Genomic DNA, 23,441 nt, shown 5'->3' on the forward strand with positions numbered 1-23,441 from the left:
TGTATACCAATAAAAGAGCATTGTGGTAAGAGGCATCATTTAGGTAGGCAGACTTGTATGCTTTTAAAAGAAAACAAAAAACTTCTTTTTAAAATAAAAATTTTCAGTGAGTACATCAGCATGTGATTGTTAGTACCTAAGGCTGGTTGCATTTTATTTAAGGTTTTTCTCTTAAAGATCTTACATAATTCAGAACTCATAATTAAATCTAATCCTGACAAATCCTGTGAGGTATTTCTGTTTATCAGCCAAAGTTGTGTCACTGTGTTACCATGTGACAATAGCGGAAGCATAGTTTAAAATTCACTGAGCTAGCCAATTTTGAAATTGCAGATTTCTTAATGAATTTTAATTATAGGGATTTGCTATTTGAATTTTTGTCCTTAAATGAAATTTTACTAACATATTATGAATAATACAGTATATTATCATTTCAGATTAGTATAATTAAATAAAAATACTCATACTGTATTTATAGTCTCAATAAAAACTAAACAGTTGTGACAAGTGATAACATGCTTGGTTGTGCAGTCAATTCTTAATTTTTGTTTTATGGCAAATTTAAAGATGACTGTCTTGCTTTATCTTTTTGTATGTAACACCTATGAAAGGATTGAAAACTAAATGGTCTAAATAAAAGCAAGTAAGATTATTCACATAAGTGTGCAAATGTGTATAATGTATTTTGGCATTATACAACATTCATAAATATTAAAAATTGGTAATTATGTAAGAGGCTTCTTAATTCTGTTAATGCAACTGTTAAAAAGGAATTGAAAACAACAACAACAACACCAGAGTTTTGTTTCTATACTCAGCCACCAAGTAGATTTGTTGTAGGTAAAATGTACCCTATTTGTATAATGAAATCACACCTTACCTGAGGATGAGATTCTAAGGCTAGTATATAAGCCAAAAAGACAAAAGTCAGCTATAGTGAAAATTACCCTTGAGTATCTCCTTAGGAAGGAGGTATTAGTAGAAGTTGGTCTGTAGCAGAGCCAGTTTTTGCCTTTGAGGTTGGAAGAGATTGCTTTTCCTCCAGTTGAATTTGATGATGTATGTTATCATTGTTGTTGTTTGGTTTATGTTAAGGGGCCACGTTACAGACGTTTGGTTCTTTAAAAATTAGTTTTCACACTTAGTGCAAAAACCTATACCTAGATCCACTTGAAGAAAGATCAGATTCACGTCTTTTGCTCACTCCAGAGCATATACTCATTGACTAAAGGCTGAGTAAGGTCACCCACACTGTTTGAAGTTGTTTTTTGTTTTTGTTTTTACATAATTCGCACTTTGTATTTAGTTTTGGTTCTATGGATAATGTTGAGTAAACAGAATATACATATGCAGTACGCAACTCCACTATATAAGATAAATTTTATGTGGATGCTGTTGATCATCCAGTGAGCCTTCCTTTCTCCTTTAGGCTGGACACATTCCAGTGTTTTCTGTACAATATTACACTGGATTGTGATATCAGTAGCCTAAATTATAGATTATACATGCTTTTTTCTTACTTCATTTCACCTAGTTGGTGCAACAGACATAAAAGCCTGTTTTGTTCTAGGCATTGTGTTAAGTTTTCCAATTTAGAAGTAAGTAACATAGTCTTTGTCTTCGTGGCTTCTACTGTAATGGGGAAGACCAAGAAGGGCACAGTGACCATATGACATGACCTTGTGCTCCCTTTCAGATACCATTCATCATATTCTGGATTGTTAACAAAAATCACCCCACATATATCACTTATTTGAATTTACTTAGACATTCTTTTAAATTTCTAAAATTTGTCTCTTTTGGGGCTAGATAATTGTGTCATAGGGGCTCTCCTATAAATGGTATGGTATTTAGCAGAAGACAGTAGCATCCCCACCTCCAGTTGTGACAACTACATGTATATCTCTAGACATTGTCAGGTGTCCCCTAGATTGCCTGTGATTGAGAACCACTGCCCTAGAGGAAAGGGAATGTAGGGGTCACTCCCAAGAGAGGACTTAAGAAAAGAATACCAGAGGACATTGCCTGGCAGGTCACGAGGAGGAAGCTCAGGGATTTCTGAGGAGAGGGCTGAACAAGGTGCCAGTGGGCCAGAGGTACGCTGTATTTAGTACTCCTCAGGTCTTCTATTGTAAGACAGACCTGACCTATCTAAGACAAGTCTGTTTAATGTAATCAAAAACATACACCTTAAAAATAAAACATGATTTATGTAGTAAGAGAGTTAGAAAATATTCTGAGATATAAATGCTAGGGCCTTTACAAAAATATTTGGAGGTTAAACCTTGTGTTGTGTCTGCTTGTAGAATTGTATTTTTGTTGTAATTTGTTCCATATGCTTTTCTCATGTGTCATTTTGCCATTGTGCATTATTATGACATCATTTTCTTCCCTTTCTCCATCAACTCATTCTGCCAACAGGGCTTAGTCCCTGAGCTCTTGCTTTTGCTGCTTTCTTCTTGGAAAAATTCTGTCAGTCATTGGTCTGCATATGTGAAATCTGACCCTGTTTCAGCTGTCACTGTATGTGTTCTTGTTGCATGCCCTTTGCTACAATAATTTCATTTTCTTTGCCCCAGATATATGGAGGGATGTATGATAACATGGGACTAGAGTTTGTAAAAGGACAAATAACAAACACAAAATTTTGCCAACCATATTGAATGCATTTTTACCAGCATTCCATGCCTGGTCATTGTATTTGGTTGCTTTGTCATACTTGGTTAGTTATTTGTATCTTAGGCAAACCATTTCAAAGCATGTGATGACCAGTTAAGTACATTGATTTTTATCATGCGACTAATTGTGCACATTTAAGTTTTATAACTTTTGAGATATACCATTTACTCAGAATGTTATCTTTGCCTTGTTGTAGCTATATGGTTAATTAAATGTCTTTTAAATGACAAAAGGTACTTAAGACCGAGACTATAGAATAGTTAAAAATTTTTGTGATTGTTATTATGATTCCACTAATAAAAATTTCATATAATACCTAAACTTTGTTTTGATTCCACTAATAAGTTGAATATAATTTCCTAAATACTGTTTTGTTGTAACAAGTGTTTAAGTCCATGTTCCTAGCTGAAAAGATGAAGTCAACCCATTTATTTTTTTTAATAATAAATTTATTTTTTATTGGTGTTCAATTTGCCAACATACAGAATAATACCCAGTGCTCATCCCGTCAAGTGCCCCCCTCAGTGCCTGTCACCCATTCACCCTCACCCCCCGCCCTCCTGCCCTTCCACCACTCCTAGTTCGTTTCCCAGAGTTAGGAGTCTCTCATGTTCTGTCTCCCTTTCTGATATTTCCTACCCATTTCTTCTCCCTTCCCTTATATTCCCTTTCACTATTATTTATATTCCCCAAATGAATGAGAACATATAATGTTTGTCCTTCCCCGATTGACTTATTTCACTCAGCATAATACCCTCCAGTTCCATCCATGTCGAAGCAAATGGTGGGTATTTGTCATTTCTAATGGCTGAGTAATATTCCATTGTATACATAAACCACATCTTCTTTATCCCTTCATCTTTCGATGGACACCGAGGCTCCTTCCACAGTTTGGCTATTGTGTCCATTGCTGCTAGAAACATCGGGGTGCAGGTGTCCCGACATTTCATTGCATCTGCATCTTTGGGGTAAATCCCCAACAGTGCAATTGCTGGGTCGTAGGGCAGGTCTATTTTTAACTCTTTGAGGAACCTCCACACAGTTTTCCAGAGTGGCTGCACCAGTTCACATTCCCACCCACAGTGTAAGAGGGTTCCCTTTTCTCCACATCCTCTCCAACATTTGTGGTTTCCTGCCTTCCCCATTCTCACTGGTTCAACCCATTTATTAAATGTGAAGTTACTGAGTAGTTACTGACATTATGAATAGTGCATAAAATATCACCAGGTTGTTGGGTAAGTTCTATTTCCAATGACAAACATAATTTGACTAGAAAATACTTTAAGAAATGAAATTTCCTGTAACAGATCTTTGACCTTAAGATTACAATTCATTAGCCCTTAAGGATTTTAAAACCTATAAACCTTTCAGTAAATAGGAATGCTATTTTCTATTCTTAGTTAACAGACTAAGCAAAAATTTAACTTAATGAAGGCAAGATGGAGTGTAAGTCTATATTTAACATGAATTTTCTGCTACTTACTAATCTTTCCTTATCAGGTTAACAAAATATAATAGCTAGCTAAGTGCTTTTTCTTTTCAAACCACCCTTGTCAGCTGTCTTCCTATTCTTTTCACAGTACCCTATTAAGTTGCTGAGGCTTTATAGCATCTGGCTCTAGTTATAATTTCTAACAAAGGCTGAATGAAAGAATATGGGGCTTAGAGTTTTCTGTTTTTACAGGTTACTGTTGTTGACAGCATAAATAGTCGATAAGGAAATAACTTTTGAAAGCACAGAATCAGGTTTAGAGAATGTTTATTAGGTGGAAAAGCACTTGATATCTTCCAGATATTTTTTATATGTATGTAAGAATATTGCCTTACCTTTTTGAACACATCATTTTACCTAGTCATATAGTCTAGGATTAATTCCAAGAAATGGAATTGCTAAAGCCAAATGATACACGTGTTTGTAAATTTGCAAATACAGCGTTACCAATTTTCCCTTTCTAGGCATTGTTCCAGTTTATACTCCACTTGCATATGAAGGCCTGTTATTCTATGAAAAACATAGTTTTTCATCTAACTTCTGGAATATTTTTTCCTACACTGATGGGTGAAAAAAGATTTTAATGTGGCTTTATTTTATATTTTTCTTATGAAGATGGAAGTTGAGCCATTTTATTTCCTTTTCTATGAATGATATATTTATGTATTAGAGACATTTGAATTTTAAAGTAGGAATTGCTATTTTATGATAAAGACAAAAATTTGAGGTAATCACCTATTTGGTTTATTGTTAATAATGTAAAATTGGTCTTAATTATTTCTGTTTCTGATGAACATCACAAAGATTTTCCCTTTTTTTCTAAAATGAAGTTTGGGAGCAATCAGTCCAAGCCAGAGTTCACAGTGGACCTTAAGGGGGCGACGGTAGAGATGGCTTCGAAGGATAAATCCAGTAAAAAGAATGTGTTTGAGGTAATACATTTGTTTTCTAAGTATAATTCACATTCTTTTTTTTTTTTCTTATAAATATTTTATTTATTCATGAGAGATACACAGAGGCAGAGACATAGGCAGGGGGAAAAACAGGCTCCCAATACGGCACTCGATCCCAAGACCCTGGGATCATGACCTGAGCCAAAGGCAGACGCTTAACCACTGAGCCACCCAGGTGCCCCCAAATTCTTAACCATAGTAATTGGATGTTCTTTTTTTTTTTTTTTTGAGTTCTTTTGAGCTGTATTTCAATGTGACCGATTAGGACAAAGTTAAGTCAGTTTAGTATCATAATTTAAGGTTAAAAAAAAAAACTGGCATAAAGAGCTGGCTTCATTTGTGTAAATCATTGGATCTTAGATTATAGATCACAAGTATTTGTTCCACAGCCTTGCCTTTCCCCTACCAATGGTAAAAAGGGTGTGGTTTCCTTTATCTACCAAATCTAATGTTGAAAAATAAATTGAAATCTTTCCATTTGGTCATTAAAAATCTCTTCCAGTAGGGGTGCCTGGGTGGCTCACTCCATTAAGTGTCTGCCTTTGGCTGAGGTCATGATCTCCAGGGTCCAGGGTTCAAGTCCCATGTCAGGCTCCCTGCTCAGAGTGGGGAGTCTGCTTCTCCCTCTTCCTTGGCCCCCTCCCTGCTTGTTCTCTCTCTCTCTCTTTCTTTCTCATTCTCTCTCAAATAAGTAACCCTCCCCTAGTAATATATGATTCTGTATCAGTTATTTATTACTGCATATCAGACCATTTCAGGATTTAGTAGCTTAGGAAAAGAACAGTTGTGTTTGTTCAGTTTGGCCTATGCTGAACTGAGTGATCCTTCTGATCTCAATGTGGGACCATTCATGAGGCTTTTAGCCCTTCAGTGCTTACCTGCACCTGGTTGGTCTAGTTCACATGTCTGGTGTCGGTGCCAGCAGTATGCTAGGGCTCCTTTCTTATAAGATCTCTCACTCTCAAGGAGGCTACCCCCGGCTTCTTCACATTGGTAGTGTCAAGGTTCCAGGAGGGTGAGGGTGAAAACTATACTTCCGCTTAGATTTAGAAGTCACACATCAGTGTATTCCATTGGTTAAAGCAAGTCGGAAAGCCAGCTGAGTTTTCAGGGTTGTGGGGAACTAGATAGAGCCCACCTGTTGATGAAGGCATAGTAAAAGTTGCATTACATTACAGAAGGTTGTGTATAGAGATTGGAAGAATTTTTCAGACTGTTTTTGCAAGCAGTCTTCCAGATCCCAGTCTGCCTTTATAGCCTCATGTGTCAGCCGTATTCCTGTCTTATTAATGCAGTTGCTGTTTTCCAAGTGAAACCTAAGTTTTCCTGCTCCTGTGATTTTTACTCTTTATTAGTACTGACCCACGGCAGTCTCTGCTTGTCAGGTGTTAACCTATCTTCCAAGACCCATCATAAATGCTCCCACAACACTGATAATTCTTTTTAATTTCTGCTTTTAAAATAGTATTTAATGTAGTGTACCTTAGGTCATCATCTGTTGTAAATTATCCCACTAGATGATGGTTTTTTTTTTTTTAAGCAGAGAGACTATATTTTCCTTATCTTTAAGAAAGAACTCCTAACAGAGTATCTTATATGCAGTGAATATTCAGTATTGGTTGACTGGCTTGACCCACTCTCTTGAAAGAACTACAAGAAAGGAAATCAGTGTTTCCTGATTTAGCCTTACAGTTTCAATAAGTGATTTCAGAGTGAAAACAAATCTATGGTTGAATAAGTTAGGCAGTGGTACAGATGTTTTTCTTTTCTTAGAAAATCAGAGCACCCTGGGATGTCAAAGCCCTGAGACTTTTTGAAGGAAAGACTCTTGTTTAACGTTATTCAGAATTTCCCAAATTAATATAGAACTGGTTTTTAAAAAAAATTTTTTTGAAGAATACCTTTTTTAAACATTACTTCAGGAACTATGTTTGAGGCATATGTCTCAGAAGGTTGTTTGGGTACATTGCCATATGTTCCTCGAGGAAAAAAATAAACAGTTACCAGACAGAAATTAGGAGGAATGCTTTCTCCTAACACCTGAAAATATTTCCTCAATCAAGTGTAAGTAACTTTGAACCAAAGAGATTATACATAAATTGGTTACTGCCTTCATGTAGAATAATACATAATGTCCTTAAATTCATAATTTTGACACAATTTATTATTGCTTTTGCCCAGAAGTGACATAACATTTATCGTCTGTGCCTTCTCTTTGTACTAAGCCATTATATTTATTTGCCTATTAAGTAGGAAATAATGAAAGTTTAACTCTTTCATATATTTTTTTCTACATTTATTTTTTAATTGGAGAGAGAAAAACATTCCTCAGATTTACATAAAAATATAGATTTTATTTCTTTACAAGTGGATTTTGTTTCAATTCTAGTCAAAAATGCATAGCTTTGGTACTTGAACTCATTTTTTTAATGATACAGTATACTAGATTTCAGCAAGTTTCATGGCATTTGTGTGATGGAATATGGGAATCTAAATTATTAGATTTTCATTGAGAATTTTTTGTGAGAAAAATGTCATGTTTTATAAAACAATTCCTCTGGGATTATTTTATATTAAAATAAAAGATATTCCATTGCTGTGCATTAACCTTTAGTCACTTACTACATGGCATCTAGTCTTCTGCTGGTCCGTGGACTTTTGCTTAAATATATTCATTTATTTGGGGGCCCCCGGCTGGCACAGTTAGTGGATTGTGTGAATGTGGATCTTGGGATTGTGAGTTCAAACCTCACATTAGGTGTTAGAGATTACCTTAAAGTAAAAATACAATCTTAAAAAATAGATATATTTTTCATTTACTTGGTTGAAAGCACTAACCATATTCTTTTCCTCCCCTCCTCTCCCCTTTTCCCTAAAGCTGAAAACCCGTCAAGGAACAGAACTGCTAATTCAGTCTGATAATGACACTGTTATTAATGATTGGTTTAAAGTTCTTAGTAGTACTATCAATAATCAGGTATGTGTTTGACTTAGGTAAATTTTTTCACTTCAAGGCTATTTTTCTTTTCTGCTTTATAATTGGTTATTGCATATCTAGTTTCCAGTTGATGTGATAAAATACTTTTTTAATATGTATTTTGATGAGAGATAGGAAAGTCAGTGGTAGTTTAGCAGATCCTTGGGGCTGGTGATTGATTTAACATTCTCAATTATATATTATTGGCTACTAGTGGATTTTAAGTAATTTTCACATGAGATTCAAAAAGAAGTAGTTCGAGAAGAGGGACAAACCATTCTTAGACATAGTATATATTCAGTGACCAATGAGTTGGGAATAGTACTATTTGGTGAAGACAGGTCCTACCTAGGTAAAGGTATGAAGTGAATGAAGCTGTAGCCTCTTCATGAGCACTTTTTCTTTCCTCATGACACCTCTAGCTACTGCTGGAGGTGTTTTAGTTCTCCCCCATCCCCCAAAAAGGGAGGTAGGTGTTCAGTACCCTTGTGTTCCTGGTATATTTCCTCTTGTGGGTGTGTGTGTAATATATATATGTATATGTATATATATATATGGTAGGTACATGTTACATAATGTATGTAGTGTGTGTGTGTGTGTGTGTGTGTGTATATAAAGCAACCAAAAAGAATCTCAAATTTATATTCTGCAGCTGTGTTAGAGCAAGAAGAAACAGGGGCTATATATTTTTGGACTATATTCTTATCTTCTCAGTGTATGGGGACATGGCTTCTCATTAAGGGTCATATGTCATGGACAAGAAGGAAAGTGAATACTTATGGGAGTGTGTTATGGTTTTAAACTAAACAAACCATATCTGGGGGCATCACAATGCCAGATTTCAGGTTGTACTACAAAGCTGTGGTCATCAAGACAGTGTGGTACTGGCACAAAAACAGACACATAGATCAATGGAACAGAATAGAGAACCCAGAAGTGGACCCTCAACTTTATGGTCAACTAATATTCAATAAAGGAGGAAAGACTATCCATTGGAAGAAAGACAGTCTCTTCAATAAATGGTGCTGGGAAAATTGGACATCCACATGCAGAAGAATGAAACTAGACCACTCTCTTTCACCATACACAAAGATAAACTCAAAATGGATGAAAGATCTAAATGTGAGACAAGATTCCATCAAAATCCTAGAGGAGAACACAGGCAACACCCTTTTTGAACTCGGCCACAGTAACTTCTTGCAAGATACGTCCACGAAGGCAAAAGAAACAAAAGCAAAAATGAACTATTGGGACTTCATCAAGATAAGAAGCTTTTGCACGGCAACGGATACAGTCAACAAAACTAAAAGACAACCTACAGAATGGGAGAAGATATTTGCAAATGACGTAACAGATAAAGGGCTAGTTTCCAAGATCTATAAAGAACTTACTAAACTCAACACCAAAGAAACAAACAATCCAATCATGAAATGGGCAAAAGACATGAAGAGAAATCTCACAGAGGAAGAGATAGACATGGCCAACATGCACATGAGAAAATGCTCTGCGTCACTTGCCATCAGGGAAATACAAATCAAAACCACAATGAGATACCACCTCCCGCCAGTGAGAATGGGGAAAATTAACAAGGCAGGAAACTACAAATGTTGGAGAGGATGTGGAGAAAAGGGAACCCTCTTACACTGTGGGTGGGAATGTGAACTGGTGCAGCCACTCTGGAAAACTGTGTGGAGGTTCCTCAAAGAGTTAAAAATAGACCTGCCCTACGACCCAGCAATTGCACTGTTGGGGATTTACCCCAAAGATGCAGATGCAGTGAAACGCCGGGACACCTGCACCCCGATGTTTCCAGCAGCAATGGACACAATAGCCAAACTGTGGAAGGAGCCTCGGTGTCCATCGAAAGATGAAGGGATAAAGAAGATGTGGTTTTTTTTTTTTTTTTTTTTTAAGAAGATGTGGTTTATGTATACAATGGAATATTACTCAGCCATTAGAAATAACAAATACCCACCATTTGCTTCAACGTGGATGGAACTGGAGGGTATTATGCTGAGTGAAGTAAGTCAATCGGAGAAGGACAAGCATTGTATGTTCTCATTCAATTGGGGAATATAAATAATAGTGAAAGGGAATATAAGGGAAGGGAGAAGAAATGTGTGGGAAATATCAGAAAGGGAGACAGAACATAAAGACTCCTAACTTTGGGAAACGAACTAGGGGTGGTGGAAGGGGAGGAGGGCGGGGGGGGGGGGAATGGGTGACGGGCACTGGGGGGGGGGCACTTGACGGGATGAGCACTGGGTGTTATTCTATATGTTGGTAAATTGAACACCAATAAAAATTAAATTTATTAAAAAATAAAAGCTACATTGTAAAAAATAAAAAAAATAAACTGAACAGACTGAAAAAAAAAGTTGGGAATCATACACTTTAGTAGAGATTGAGCCGTCTTTCAGAGACTGTAGGTGAAGCCTCTTTACTAATAAGATTTGTGACTCTTACTGAGGTATCATATGGGTTTCATTTTTTCACTTATAAAATAGAGATGTTGGATTTGATTGTCTCCAAGTACCCTTTTAAGCTCCAAAATTTTTATGATGCACTCAATTGAAAACAACCAGATTTGCAATCTTCAGTATTAACTCTTCCTCCTTTTTCACCCCTTCTACCCACCTATATAAATACTCTTCTTTTGCAGTTTGTAATATTGTATATTTCTGAATCTTGTCTTTTCCTTTCCATTTATTCTTGAAACCACTATCAGGACTTTGTATGATGAGTCCCTTCCTAAGCAGTTTTTCTTATTTCATCTTACCTGCCACCAATCTATTCTTAATATCATTGCTGTATGAAACTTCCTAATGTTAACTGTATAATCCTCTCCTGCTCAGTAAGCCTTCCATGACTCTTATTAAAATTCAACAACCTGAGCCCGATCTACTTAAATGTACCTTTTACTCTACCCAATATGGGCTTTCAGCTCTAGTTACTATACTCCATCCCTAATCCCTTGAAAGCAAGTATGGCTGCATTCATTTAACAAACATGGGAGTGTTTCATGCACTGGAGATACATAGGAGCATGCAACCATGTGCCATACCTTTCTGTGTGAAGTTTATAGCCAAAGATAGATCACTGAAGACAGACAACTTGGCAGTTAGTACATTGAAATGTGATGAAGCTTATGATGGTGAGGGATATATAACTTTTTATAAAAACTTTAAGTTGGGACTAACCTAGTGTAGAGGCCTGGGGAGGCCTTGTAGAGAAAGTGGGTTTTTTTTGTTTGTTTGTTTGTTTAGTTTTGTTTTTTCAATCGAAGCTTGTAGGATCAGGGAATCAGCCAAGTGAAAAGAGAGTAACATATTGTTGACTGTGAAATTTAAAATATATACTGTTTACAAAGTGGCAAAAGATACTATAGAAATATGCACAATAAGTTTAGAAAGATGCACAAGACTTCTGCAAGGAAAATTGCAAAACTTTATTGAGAGACATTGAAGAAAATCTAATTATATGAGAAGTAAGTATGTTATGTTCATGGATTAAAATATTCAATAATGTAAAGATATAATATTCTTCCAAATGATTTATAAACTTATAAACGAGATTTTTGAATCTCATTCAAAATCCCAGTAGGTTTTCTGGTGGAACTTGGCAAGCTTATTCTAAAATTCATACTGGAATATAAAGGGTAAAAATATCCAAGACACTCTTGAAGAAGAAAGTGGAAGGACTTGATCTGTCAGATATCAAGACTTCTGTATTAGTTAATACAACATGCTGTACTGGGATAGAGCTACAGACCAGTGGAACAGAATAAAGAACCTAGAAACCCACCTATCTTTGGATACTTCATGCCATATATCACTGTAGAAAAATAAGGAAGAATAAACTTGAAAGTAAATGGTACTGGGTCAACTGGATATCCAAGAAGAAATTAGAACCTTTCCTAACACTATACACAAAAATAAGTTCTAAGTGGAATAAGGACATCAGTATGAAAGGCAAAGCTTTTAGCTTTGAGAACTCAGTTTTTAAACCTGCAAAAATGACTGATTAGGCTATACATGAGCTCAAGGATTTCTTTCAATGTCCAACATCCATGAATCTGAGTGTGATTGCTAGTTATGATACAAAATATAATTTGAAAGGATTGTTGGTGTGAAAAATTAATGTGCCATTGGCTAGTTAGCTTTATCTTATACTGTTAGCACAGAATGTAGCTTCATCATGTTCCCTCACTGTAGCTTGTAGTCTGACCTTTTAACTCTTGTTACTGTCATTCTTATGTATTTAATCTACATGTGGGAAGATAACTTCATCATTAGTATATAAAACCATCATCCTGTGAATTATCAGCATTTTTTTCTTTTATGAAGTTTAAAATTAATGAATTCCCCTTATCTAGGGGGTAAAAGTATTTTTAAAGATTTACCAAGTATCTAAATCATATATGCTATATATTGATTGGTTCCCTAAGATTATTTGGGAGGATCAGTTACTGATTATATTGAGAATTATGCTATTATATTGAAAATAATCTCAAAAGTAATATGTGTTTGGGAAATCTCTAATCAATAGACAGTAGAAACTGATGAAGCAATTGAAGAAGAGATACCAGAGTCCCCAGGAATAGAAAAGCATGATAAAGAGAAGGACCATAAGGATCCTAAGAAACTTCGTCGTAAGTTATCCTTTACCTGTTTTGCTAGTCGCTTGAGTGAGCATTTTCTCTTAGCTTTTCAAATATTTTAAACACATAAAGGCTGAGTGGAATCTCCAGTGTTTCCAGGAAATTATAAAGGCTGAGTGGAATCTCCAGTGTTACCAGGAAATTATAAGGTTAGGTACTTGCAGTCTCAGTGTTTCAGGAGTACTCTCTCCTTGTTAACTCCTTGTCACTTCTCAGCGTCATCGTATGCACACATACAGAATTTAATTAATTTTAAGATGATGTGGTCCTTTAAGAGAAAAAAAAGTGTATTAGAATGCACTTCTATTGAGGTATCCAGGAAGCTGAACTATATTGATTTTAAAATCTATAATTACTGTTTAAGATTCTAGGTAGAATCTTACACTTTAAGAAGTCGGAAGTCATGGGACATGTACCGTAGCTCACACTGGACGCCAGGCAACCATCTCTGGACTAGGATGTGTCTGTGCAGGTGCAGCTGCATACATTCATATCTCCACATCATTCATATACATATATATGAATACATATATGTAAATATATGAGCTAAAGCTAGCAATTTAAGAAGAGCATTAATTTTCTGATGCAGGCCTCTTGTGAATTACACTGTTAAATAGGCCATTAGCTGTAGCTCTGAACTTGTTAAATATATTTTAACAAGTCCACATTTAACTGAGAATTTTTGGCCTTTGAATTAACTGAACCATTAGAAAATCGTTTCTACTTTTGTTCTCTCACATTCTAATGAAGGTTAGGCCTATTACTGACCTTGTCACTGACATGTAAACACGTCAAAAATTTGATTATCAATGCTTCACTAATATATTGTTTGTGCTCTCAACTTTCCTCAAATATAGTTCACGAAATTTACTTTTTGGATTTTTATCGTAACCAAAGAAGAAATCAGACTAATGGCAATGTAGGACATTTTTCAGGTGGTCCCATTCTTAGTTTAGAGGTAATTATGACAAGGTGTTATTAGCTTAAAGTACAGGTAATTGTGGTGGATGTATATCTCTCTAGACTCCTAGTCCAGTAAGGATACTGCAAGATAGGGACTTTTTAATTTATATTTTCTGGATATTTTTTTTTGGTCATTTTACCTTCTAAAACTGATAGTTAAAGGAGATAAGAAGTATCATTTATGAAATAATGAACATAAATTAGAATAACCAGGGTCGTAGCACATTTACCAAAGAAGGTAGAATTTGTAGTCAGTGTTTAGTGATAAAAATGAACTGTTTTGTGTGGTTTATCTCTCTGAAATTGGGTCTGTGTTAGCTTTTGATTCTTCACGTACTATTAAACTATATTAAAGTTTAGAATAACTGAATTTATAACTGTGATTTTTACATACGCAATTAATATGTTTTGAGTGCTAGGTGGAAGATTTTTATCAAAAAGTTTTTATTTTATGAAATGCTTTATATTTGTTTCTCTTAAGCCATGAAAGTGTCTAGCATAGATTCTTCAGAACAGAAAAAAACCAAGAAAAACTTAAAGAAGTTTCTTACACGGCGCCCCACTTTGCAAGCTGTTCGTGAAAAAGGTTATATTAAAGGTAGGTAGAGGTGATGTTTATAATAATGAACTTTGGCCAAAATCAGAAGTGAGACATTTTAAATTAAAAACTGAAAACTTTTCTTTAAAGTTCCAGGTTCATTGGTTTAAAATACATTTGAGTGATTAAAATGGATTTTTCAATGCACACAGAGAGTTTAAAGCACTGAACAGACATAAATATCAAACTAATTTTCAGAAACCACTGGGATGGAGGCCCCCAACCCCACTTGAGTCTCGCTCTTTCTCTCTCTCTCTCTCTCTCTCTCTCTTGCTCTGTCTCTCTCAAATAAATAAAGAGAATTAAAAAAAAAAGATTTTTAGTTTTGAGATGCACAGATCAAAGAAATTTTTAATGATCCCTAACAGTAAAAGGAAGAAAAATATTGAACAATTTTATCTTGATTGTTTGCCTTCATTTCTTATTTCAGGTTATCTTAAAATTAGTATAAGCACTTTATACTAATTAATTTTTATATTTATTGTTTATAAGCAATAATAGCAAGAATGCACTAACAATCTTACTAACAGAGTATTCTTTAAAATCATGTATAGTTGGGGATGCCTGGGTGGCTCAGCGGTTGAGTGGCTGTCTTTGGCTTAGGACATGGTTCCGGGATCGAGTCCCACATTGGGTCTCTGTGGGGAGCCCCCTTCTCTCTCTGCCTGTCTCTCTGTCTCTCATGAATAAATAAATAAAGTCTTAAAAAAAAAAAAACAAAGACGTATACTTGTATATACCTTTAGTTCTTATAAGCATTTTTAATTTAAGTGATAAGTTTTCTAATACAGGACTCAAATAGTGACATTAATTAGTAAATAAAGACATAGGTAAAAATAATATATAACATATATCTGTCTTTGAAGTTTGTAAAAAAAGACCATCACTGGAACATCTGTTTGCAAAGCATCTAATTTAAAATACACAAATGGGTTTCATTAAAAAGATATTTAAAACTTCTAGGTAGAGTTCAGTTAATTAGTGATTCAAATTAGCAGCCTTAAGAGTTACAGGTAAACAGGGATTCCGAGATAATGCATATGAATTTAGTATATTGAGTTTAGAACTTAAAAAAAAAAACCTGACGAATCAGTGAATAGAAATTGCTGTTCTCATCAGGCCCTTTTATTTTTTTAGATTTTATTTGTTAAGTCATGAGAGACACAGAGAGAGAGAGGCAGAGACACAGGCAGAGGGAGAAGCAGGTTCCGTGCAGGGAGCCTGATGCAGGACTCGATCCTGGGGCTCCAGGATCATGCCCTGAGCTAAAGGCAGGCACTAAACCGCAGAGCCACCCAGGGATCCCCTCATCAGGCCATTTTATTGAGAAATATAAACTGTTGCTGCTTTATGATGGTGTTCAGGACTTCAAATATTTTGTTTTCCTGAGTATTTAGCACTAACGTGGCATTTCAGAAGTGTTGGGTTGAAAAATTAATAGAACAACCTTTGAAATAGACTTTTGAAATCAAATGTTGGCACATGATGGGTATGCACCATGCTTGTTTTAACAGTTTAAAAAACATTCAGTTGTTTACTAAGTGCTAGGCATGAGCCTATGTGCCAGAAATACCTATTGGTTCAAGAATTACAAGGTCCTTGCCCTCTGAAATTTACATAAAAACAAGAAACAGACAAGATAATTTTATTTATTTATTTGTTTGTTTGTTTATAAGATTTTATTCGTTCATTCATGAGAGACACACGGAGAGGCAGAGACACAGGCAGAGGGACAAGCAGGCTCCAGCCAGGGAGCCTGATATGGGACTCGATCCTGGGACTCCAGGATCATGCCCTGGGCTGAAGACGGCACTAAACTGCTGAGCCACCCGGGCTGCCCCAGACAAGATAGTTTAAAACAGTGCTGACTACTGTGAAGAATCTACAATAGTAATGAAATAGTGACTGTTACTGGGTTTCCTTAGACTAATCATAAGGTTTTTCTCAGGAGATGACATTTTAGCTGAGGGCAGGAGTAATAAAAAGGAGCTAAGTTTGGGGGAGAGGATGGATCTCTGCAAAAGGTATAGAAAACAAAAAGGCTCTCAGGTAAAAAGGAGTCGGAGTGGAGTGTTCATGGAGTTGAGTAAAGCAGGAAAATTGTTTGAAGTGGCATCAGAATGAGTAGGCAGGTCAAAGGACTCCATCACAGCAGATAGTGTTGGGATGCACTCAGTGTCTTCTATAGCACCATGAATGGTTATCACCATTTTGCAAAATAAATTTTAGCAGGCTGGTTTATTTCAAAAAAAATAAATCTCTTTCAGATCAAGTATTTGGAGCCAATCTTGCTAATCTGTGTCAGAGAGAAAATGGCACAGTGCCAAACTTTGTGAAGTTATGCATTGAACATGTTGAAGCATATGGTAAGAAAATGATTTTTATTTTTATATTAAGCACACCAACCCATTGTTCTGCCATTAAAATCCTTAGAGTTTTTATGATTTTGAGTGATGGAACAGTTGTAAGCTGTCAAGAAAAGCATCTTGTTTGCCAAAATCTTACATGTTTTAATGGTTACATATATCTGTTTTAAGACCTTTGCAAGCACCCGTTGAATATTCAGCACTTCTAGCTGATTAAGCATAAGGTATTATTTGAAGCCATTTGGAGTTGGCCTTTCTTTAAAATGAGTAAGGTGCTGATTATAAAACTGAGTTTATTAAGTGAATTGATTGTGTAGAAGATAGGAAATTGTGTTTACTTACCAAGAGAAAGTTTCTTCTCTTTATAATAAATACGAGTTGATATTTTAAAACTGTTAAGTCAACTATAAAGTGTCTAAATAGACAAACCTCCTTATGCCATTTCCTGTTAAGACTTAAACCAATTTATATTTTGGTTAATTTTAACATAATATTTATACTAGTTTTAAATAAACTATCATGATAATTAGATTAACTTGTATCTGTACACCACCAAAAAATCTTGTACAATTAAAACATTTGCATAATTTGTAATTTCTGCCAGTTTCAGATCTTGTCTCTGACTTTTCTTGTCAACATGACAATAGAGACATGTGCCTTTATTTGAAGTTCTATGAATAGCACATCAGATAATGTGCTTCGTTAAATGTGTACAGCATTATCATTTAATGAATATTTGGATTTTTTAGGCTTACTTGCATGAATTTCACATGATTCTATTCCATATATGAAAGAAGTGAATATCAAATTAGCAATTGTTTTTATAGAATCTTTATTTTAATTGGTTATTAAGTTTATTTATTACAAGCCCTTAATAGGACAACTATTTTTAAAAGACTGCCTTGGGGGGATCCCTGGGTGGCTCAGCAGTTTGGCGCCTGCCTTTGGCCCAGGGCGCGATCCTGGAATCCCGGGATCTAGTCCCGCGTCCGGCTCCCGGCAGGGAGCCTGCTTCTCCCTTCTGTCTGTGTTTCTGCCTCTCTCTCTATGTCTATCATGAATAAATAAATAAATCTTTAAAAAATATATAAAAAAATAAAAAATAAAAGACTGCCTTGATATGTACATTTACGTTATGAAATGTGCAGGAAAATAGACGGGCTAATTTTATCTTCTGATTTCCTTTACTTTCTGAACTATCCCCAGGTGTAGAAATTTATCTTAAATTGTTATTATTTCAAGTTTAATGAGAAGATTTTTTTGAGATGTTCCACAGTCTACATGATGTTTAAACAAATTAGAATTGTTGCTGTTTATTAAACAGAATTCAGAGTATATCTCCACCCCCTCTCTCTCTGCCAAGGATCTTTAAAAGGCCAGTTAGAGGAAAAGAGTATTTGCCCATTTGATTTTAGGCTCATGTTAATGAATAAGTATTCTGAAACATGCAGCCATCTTTAGAAGAAGCAAACACCTAATTTAAACACAGTAATATTGTAATTTTCTCTTAGGTTTGGATGTTGATGGGATATACAGAGTAAGTGGCAACCTTGCAGTGATCCAGAAACTGAGATTTGCAGTCAATCATGGTAAGATCATACTCCCTATTGTTATGTGCAAACAGCATACTCATAACTTTCAGGATCTGTTTAAAGTGATTTTTAAAAATTTCCTATTCTGTTTTTCAGATGAGAAATTGGATTTGAATGATAGTAAATGGGAAGATATTCATGTTATTACTGGAGCACTCAAAATGTTTTTTCGAGAATTACCAGAACCTCTTTTTACATTTAACCATTTTAATGATTTTGTTAATGCAATTAGTAAGTATGTCATTAAACTCAGTTTTTTTTCTAGATGCTGAAAGTCCTCTGTATTGATTAAGCTGTAGACTACATTCTGTTTGATCTCTTAAATTTTTTCATAGGATTGTTTTACTTCAGAAATTTTAAATGTGACCACCAGGTGTCACTGTGTATTATCAAATGTCAGGTTCTAAAATCTGTCACTGTCTTCAATTTCATGCATAATCTCTCATTATCTTTTTTTTTTTTTTTTCTTAGAACAAGAACCAAGACAGCGAGTTGCTGCTGTTAAGGATCTAATCAGACAGTTACCAAAGCCAAATCAAGATACAATGCAGATTCTTTTTAGACATCTCAAAAGGTAAGAGGTTCACCACAGAAAAGAAATAGTAATTAGGGAAAAAGAAGGAAAAAGGTAAGAAATGCATGGTTATGAGGTGTGGTATGGTACCCATGAGGCCAGGGTCCCTCAAGACACTTACTTGTTCAGATTCTGGCTATGCTATTTGCTGTCTTTATAACTTGAAGAAGCAAACTCCCCTAGGTCTTGTTCCTCATAGGTAGATGATCTAGTATAAAAAATACTTACTTAAAGCGAATATTATATGTGAAGCAGTTATATAAAGCCTGGCGTGTAAGTGTTCAGAAATTGTTGAAGTTAATTAACATGAAGATGAGATTTTGGTTATCAAATGAGGAATATTAAATTACCTTAAAGCCATCATGGCTTTCAGTTACTACATAGCCATTTTAATAACTGATTTTTGCCTTCTGACAGAGAGAACACTAGAATAATAAAATAAATTATCCCAGTGAGGGAGATTAAAAAACCAAACATAGAATTAATAAAGTGAAAATTTAATCTCTGTAACCTAATGAAATTTTTTTCCCTATCATCCTCATAGATTAACTATTGTTACCTGAATTGTAGCTTATACTTAAGTCTGTGTCTTACTTTAAACTCTAAACTGAAACATCACACGTTTAAAGTTTGTTAGAGTATTTGTAATTATACCTTTTAGCTGTGTTTATCCAAAAGAAATCTTCACATAATATTTGGACTGAATTCTGCTTGGTTAAGTAGCTTGTATGTATCTTAGGAAAATGAGTAGTATTTCTCATTTCTAAATGCACTGTTTATGTTTATGATACAATTTGAAGAATTTTTCCTCTCGTATGTTTTATTTTCTCTTTTAACAATTTTTTTTTTCCATCCCTTAGAGTTATAGAAAATGGAGAAAAAAACCGAATGACCTATCAGAGTATAGCAATTGTTTTTGGTCCTACTCTGTTAAAGCCAGAGAAAGAGACTGGTAATATAGCAGTTCATACTGTCTACCAAAATCAGATTGTAGAATTAATTCTACTGGAAATAAATTCCATCTTTGGGCGTTGATTCTTATTGAAGACAACCTGTGGAATAGAAGCTGAATTCCATCAGATTTCAAACTCTTATACATGATGTATTTTATTTTTGGACCAAGCAGTGACTCTTTGATTTTGCACTTTTTTGAGGGATCAGAAGGGAATGGGAGAGTCAAAAATGTGTGTTAGGCCCTCACATTTGCTGCTTTGTTGCAAGTTGATATAACTGTGTGTAATTTTGAATTAATTTTATCCTGAATGTTTGCATTTCATACTCTGAATTTCAGTAAAAATCAAACTTGCAATTCTAACCAGTCGTATACACTGGATAATTTGGTAAGAAAACTACTTTTTTTTTTCTCAAACTGGATAATGTAGAATTTCTTCTCATGATTCATTAGATTCATCACTTGATAGACTAGTACTCACTATCAGTTATTTTGAAGACGCTCTTGGGCATTCTAAACAAAATGAAGTATATCCTTTTTGAAACCTGTGTATTTCTTTTTCAGGGTTTCTGCATGCAGTGGCAGTTTTAAGTATTACAATTCATTATAACCCAGTTGTAATCCCTTGGCAGAGGCTTGCCGCCTTCACTGTGTTGCACACTATCCTTACTGGATGGATGTCTTAATCGCTTGTTTGGGCAGCACACTAATATTACTTAACACACTGTGATATACTGGAGTTTAATTTAGCACAAGTCAGTTCAGGGTATTTTGGGGCTGTGTGTGCTATGCTGATTTATAGCTAACAATCCTAATTATATCTAGTGCCATACTGAGTTTTTGGTATGACCTTGTGGAAACAGACATTATTTGATGTAAATATAAGCTAAAGACTTATTGTACTTTAGCTTACGTATATAATTTTGTTGTATAGTCTCAGAGTACATTCTAACCTGACATTTCTAATCATGATATTGGTAATCTTTTCCGTGAATATTAGGTTTCCTCCAGAAATAGGCTGTTATTTGAGAAACTTAACTGTGTGCACTTTTAGATTTTAATTACATTTACAGGCAAATCACTGTAATGCAAATGGTACTGGAAAAATACTGAATAGACTTGCTAAATGGTAAATGCACTACAAGAGGAACCTTTTAGATAACTTAATATGTACAGAATACATTAGAAAAAAATTTATTACAGAATTCTAACTGCAGTATGAATAGTGGAAACCCATATGTAAATTAGACGGATGTCAAATGGAAAGTGACATTGCTAAATTTGAGAATTTCTTTTTACATTACTAATGTAGATTAATTTGTATAATAAAACAGGGTTTGGAAGGTTTTGTTACAGAGAGCATGGTCTGTTGAAGATATTTTAAGATGTATTTTTCTAGATTAACTGATGTATATGAAATGTCTAATCTGAATAAAGAAAACCATAAGAGGTTTAGAGATTTTTCCATTGGAAATGTGCATTTTGGTTTTCAGTTTTTTTTCTTGTTTTTGCATTTACTGGCATATTCTTATACCTCATTTTTAAAAAATCAACTGAATCCATTATTTCCTGTGGTAAATGTATTTCCTCATTTTTTCCACACCTTTTCTACTCCCTGCCATGCCAATACCACTATCCTCCCTCCAATTTTTATTTCTTCATCAATATTTGAAAGTGATTTGTGACCAAGACTCCTTTTCTTAGAATGGCATTGGTAATTTACAGTTTGCCTTCCTTGGGAACAAATAGTTTTTGTGTACGATCTGCTTAAAAAAATCTCTCACCTGAGTTTTGTCGTAAAAATATTAGTTGTTGTTGTAGTCTTGTTAAGTTGTTAACAAACCAAGCTACTTGATAGCTGTGGAAAGCAGATTGTTTTGGGCAGGGAGAAAAAGCCCCAAAATGAGAATGTGTTTATATTTGCCTAACGATGTCCTGAACAATACAATATGCTTTAGAACTGGCCTATGTAGTGATTGTATGGCAGAAAAACCATTAGACTCAAACCAGTGATGCTCTGTCTCTTGGTAGCTGTGGACATAACAAAGATTAAAAATTGTCTTGTGTTTCTTGTTTCACAGTACATGTGTGTGTATGTGGAGTCTTAAATGTTTTATTAGTCTACAGCGAATTAGTTTATTGTAATATTGTATGTACAGTGAAATCAATGTCATGTGTTTTCATCCTTTGTGAATTAAAAATTCTCATTTTTTTTGTAATAACAGAACCAGTAATATTTTCCTGTCTTGACGATTTTTAGTAGAAAATATATTAAAGGCTGAAATAAATTGTAAATGGAATTTCATTTGCTAATAGGCTTTACTTCAGCATGTCGTTTATAAAGAAGTGGTTGGGAATTGAAAGAAAAAGCATATTCAAGTATGTTATTACATTTAATTAGAAAAAAAATACTTATTTAAATTTTACAACTGTAAGGAATTTTACCTTTTACTCCATAGAAGTGATGTTACCTTTTAGTTAGAGGCAAATCTGCAGATTTCTTTTCTTACAGGAAAAGCATAAATAGAATAATTCAGCCAAACTGGGCTTAGGCAGATGTGTTATGTACATATACACATCTATGTGTATGTTAAGTGGGTGGGTGTATGTCACCGCTGTTACATGCAGATGAAAACTCTTAACAGTATTAATGGTAGATATCTGGAGACCTTTGTGTTAGTTCAGTTGCATGCCACGCTACTTTGTAAGCTGGTAAAACTAGATGTTAAGAAAGCAGTGAGAGGGAAAAAAGAGTTATTCCATAATTTTGCTAAGAGATTCTTTTCCAGCTTGTGGGAGAGACCCTCCAATTAAATATTTAAAGTAAACACGTAGTTTCCCAGGACACTTAATTTCTCCAACATCTTTAGGCATTTAAAAAACACAGGAATCTACAACATGCCATCTTAGTCAAGAAGAAAATAAAAATAGTCAAATGGATGTCGTACTCTCACTGGCCTAATAAAAGTCAAATACTCCAGATCACATCTATATAGAGAATTGAAAATGGGTAGAAAATAAGATTTTATGGAGTTTTCTATTCTCTCTGAACTCTAGCCATCACCTCTAATGATCCTGTTTTATAGGAAGTACATTTCTAGTACATGACTAGAAACGGTGTTTAATAGGGACTGTAGCCTGTATGTTACATTCCTGGGTGTGGGGCACAGTTTTGTTTTTGTTTGTTTTTTTAAACATTATTTCAGTATAACTAACACAGTTCTGTTAAATGCAACTTTAGTTTTAAACCAAAAAAAATATATATATATATTTATACACACACACACATACACACACACAAACCCACAAAAAGCAAAGGAGGCTGCAAAAACAAAATCAACAGCCTAACAATAATGGTGTATGAGAATCTATTGGAAATTCACAAGCTGCAGACCCAGGCCAAGCAGAGTCAGCCTTGGTATTCTAGGGAAGGGGGAGTTCAGAATGCCTAATGAGACATTCTGTAACCACTGAAGACAAGGGACTTCTCCCGAAGAATCTCAATTAGTCTTCTCAACTGAAGTTTTGTGGGCCAGTGGTGGCTGGCTGTAAATATATTCAGCTGGATTGAGCTTTTACAAATTAGCCTTATGTGAATATGGCACTTAAATGAACTCTTTCATTTCCTTCATTGC

General features: G+C 34.9%; 1 protein-coding gene across 4 annotated transcripts in view; it reads left to right on the forward strand.

Moving 5' to 3' along the window:
- ARHGAP12 (Rho GTPase activating protein 12) overlaps nt 1-22,099 on the forward strand; it is a 123,612-nt gene extending 101,513 nt beyond the window's left edge. For all 4 annotated transcript variants that reach the window (XM_041765578.1, XM_041765577.1, XM_041765579.1 and 1 more), the window contains 9 exons: nt 5,002-5,103; nt 8,003-8,101; nt 12,650-12,752; nt 14,206-14,322; nt 16,590-16,688; nt 18,200-18,277; nt 18,377-18,511; nt 18,752-18,854; nt 19,715-22,099. In XM_041765578.1, coding sequence (XP_041621512.1) covers nt 5,002-5,103; nt 8,003-8,101; nt 12,650-12,752; nt 14,206-14,322; nt 16,590-16,688; nt 18,200-18,277; nt 18,377-18,511; nt 18,752-18,854; nt 19,715-19,889 — 1,011 coding nt within the window. In that variant the 3' untranslated portion in view covers nt 19,890-22,099. The remainder of the gene's footprint in view (nt 1-5,001; nt 5,104-8,002; nt 8,102-12,649; nt 12,753-14,205; nt 14,323-16,589; nt 16,689-18,199; nt 18,278-18,376; nt 18,512-18,751; nt 18,855-19,714) is intronic.
- Nucleotides 22,100-23,441: the final 1,342 nt, after the last annotated feature.

The sequence above is a fragment of the Vulpes lagopus genome, chromosome 8 (assembly GCF_018345385.1).
Source record: "Vulpes lagopus strain Blue_001 chromosome 8, ASM1834538v1, whole genome shotgun sequence".
In the NCBI taxonomy this organism is placed as follows: Eukaryota; Metazoa; Chordata; class Mammalia; order Carnivora; family Canidae; genus Vulpes; species Vulpes lagopus.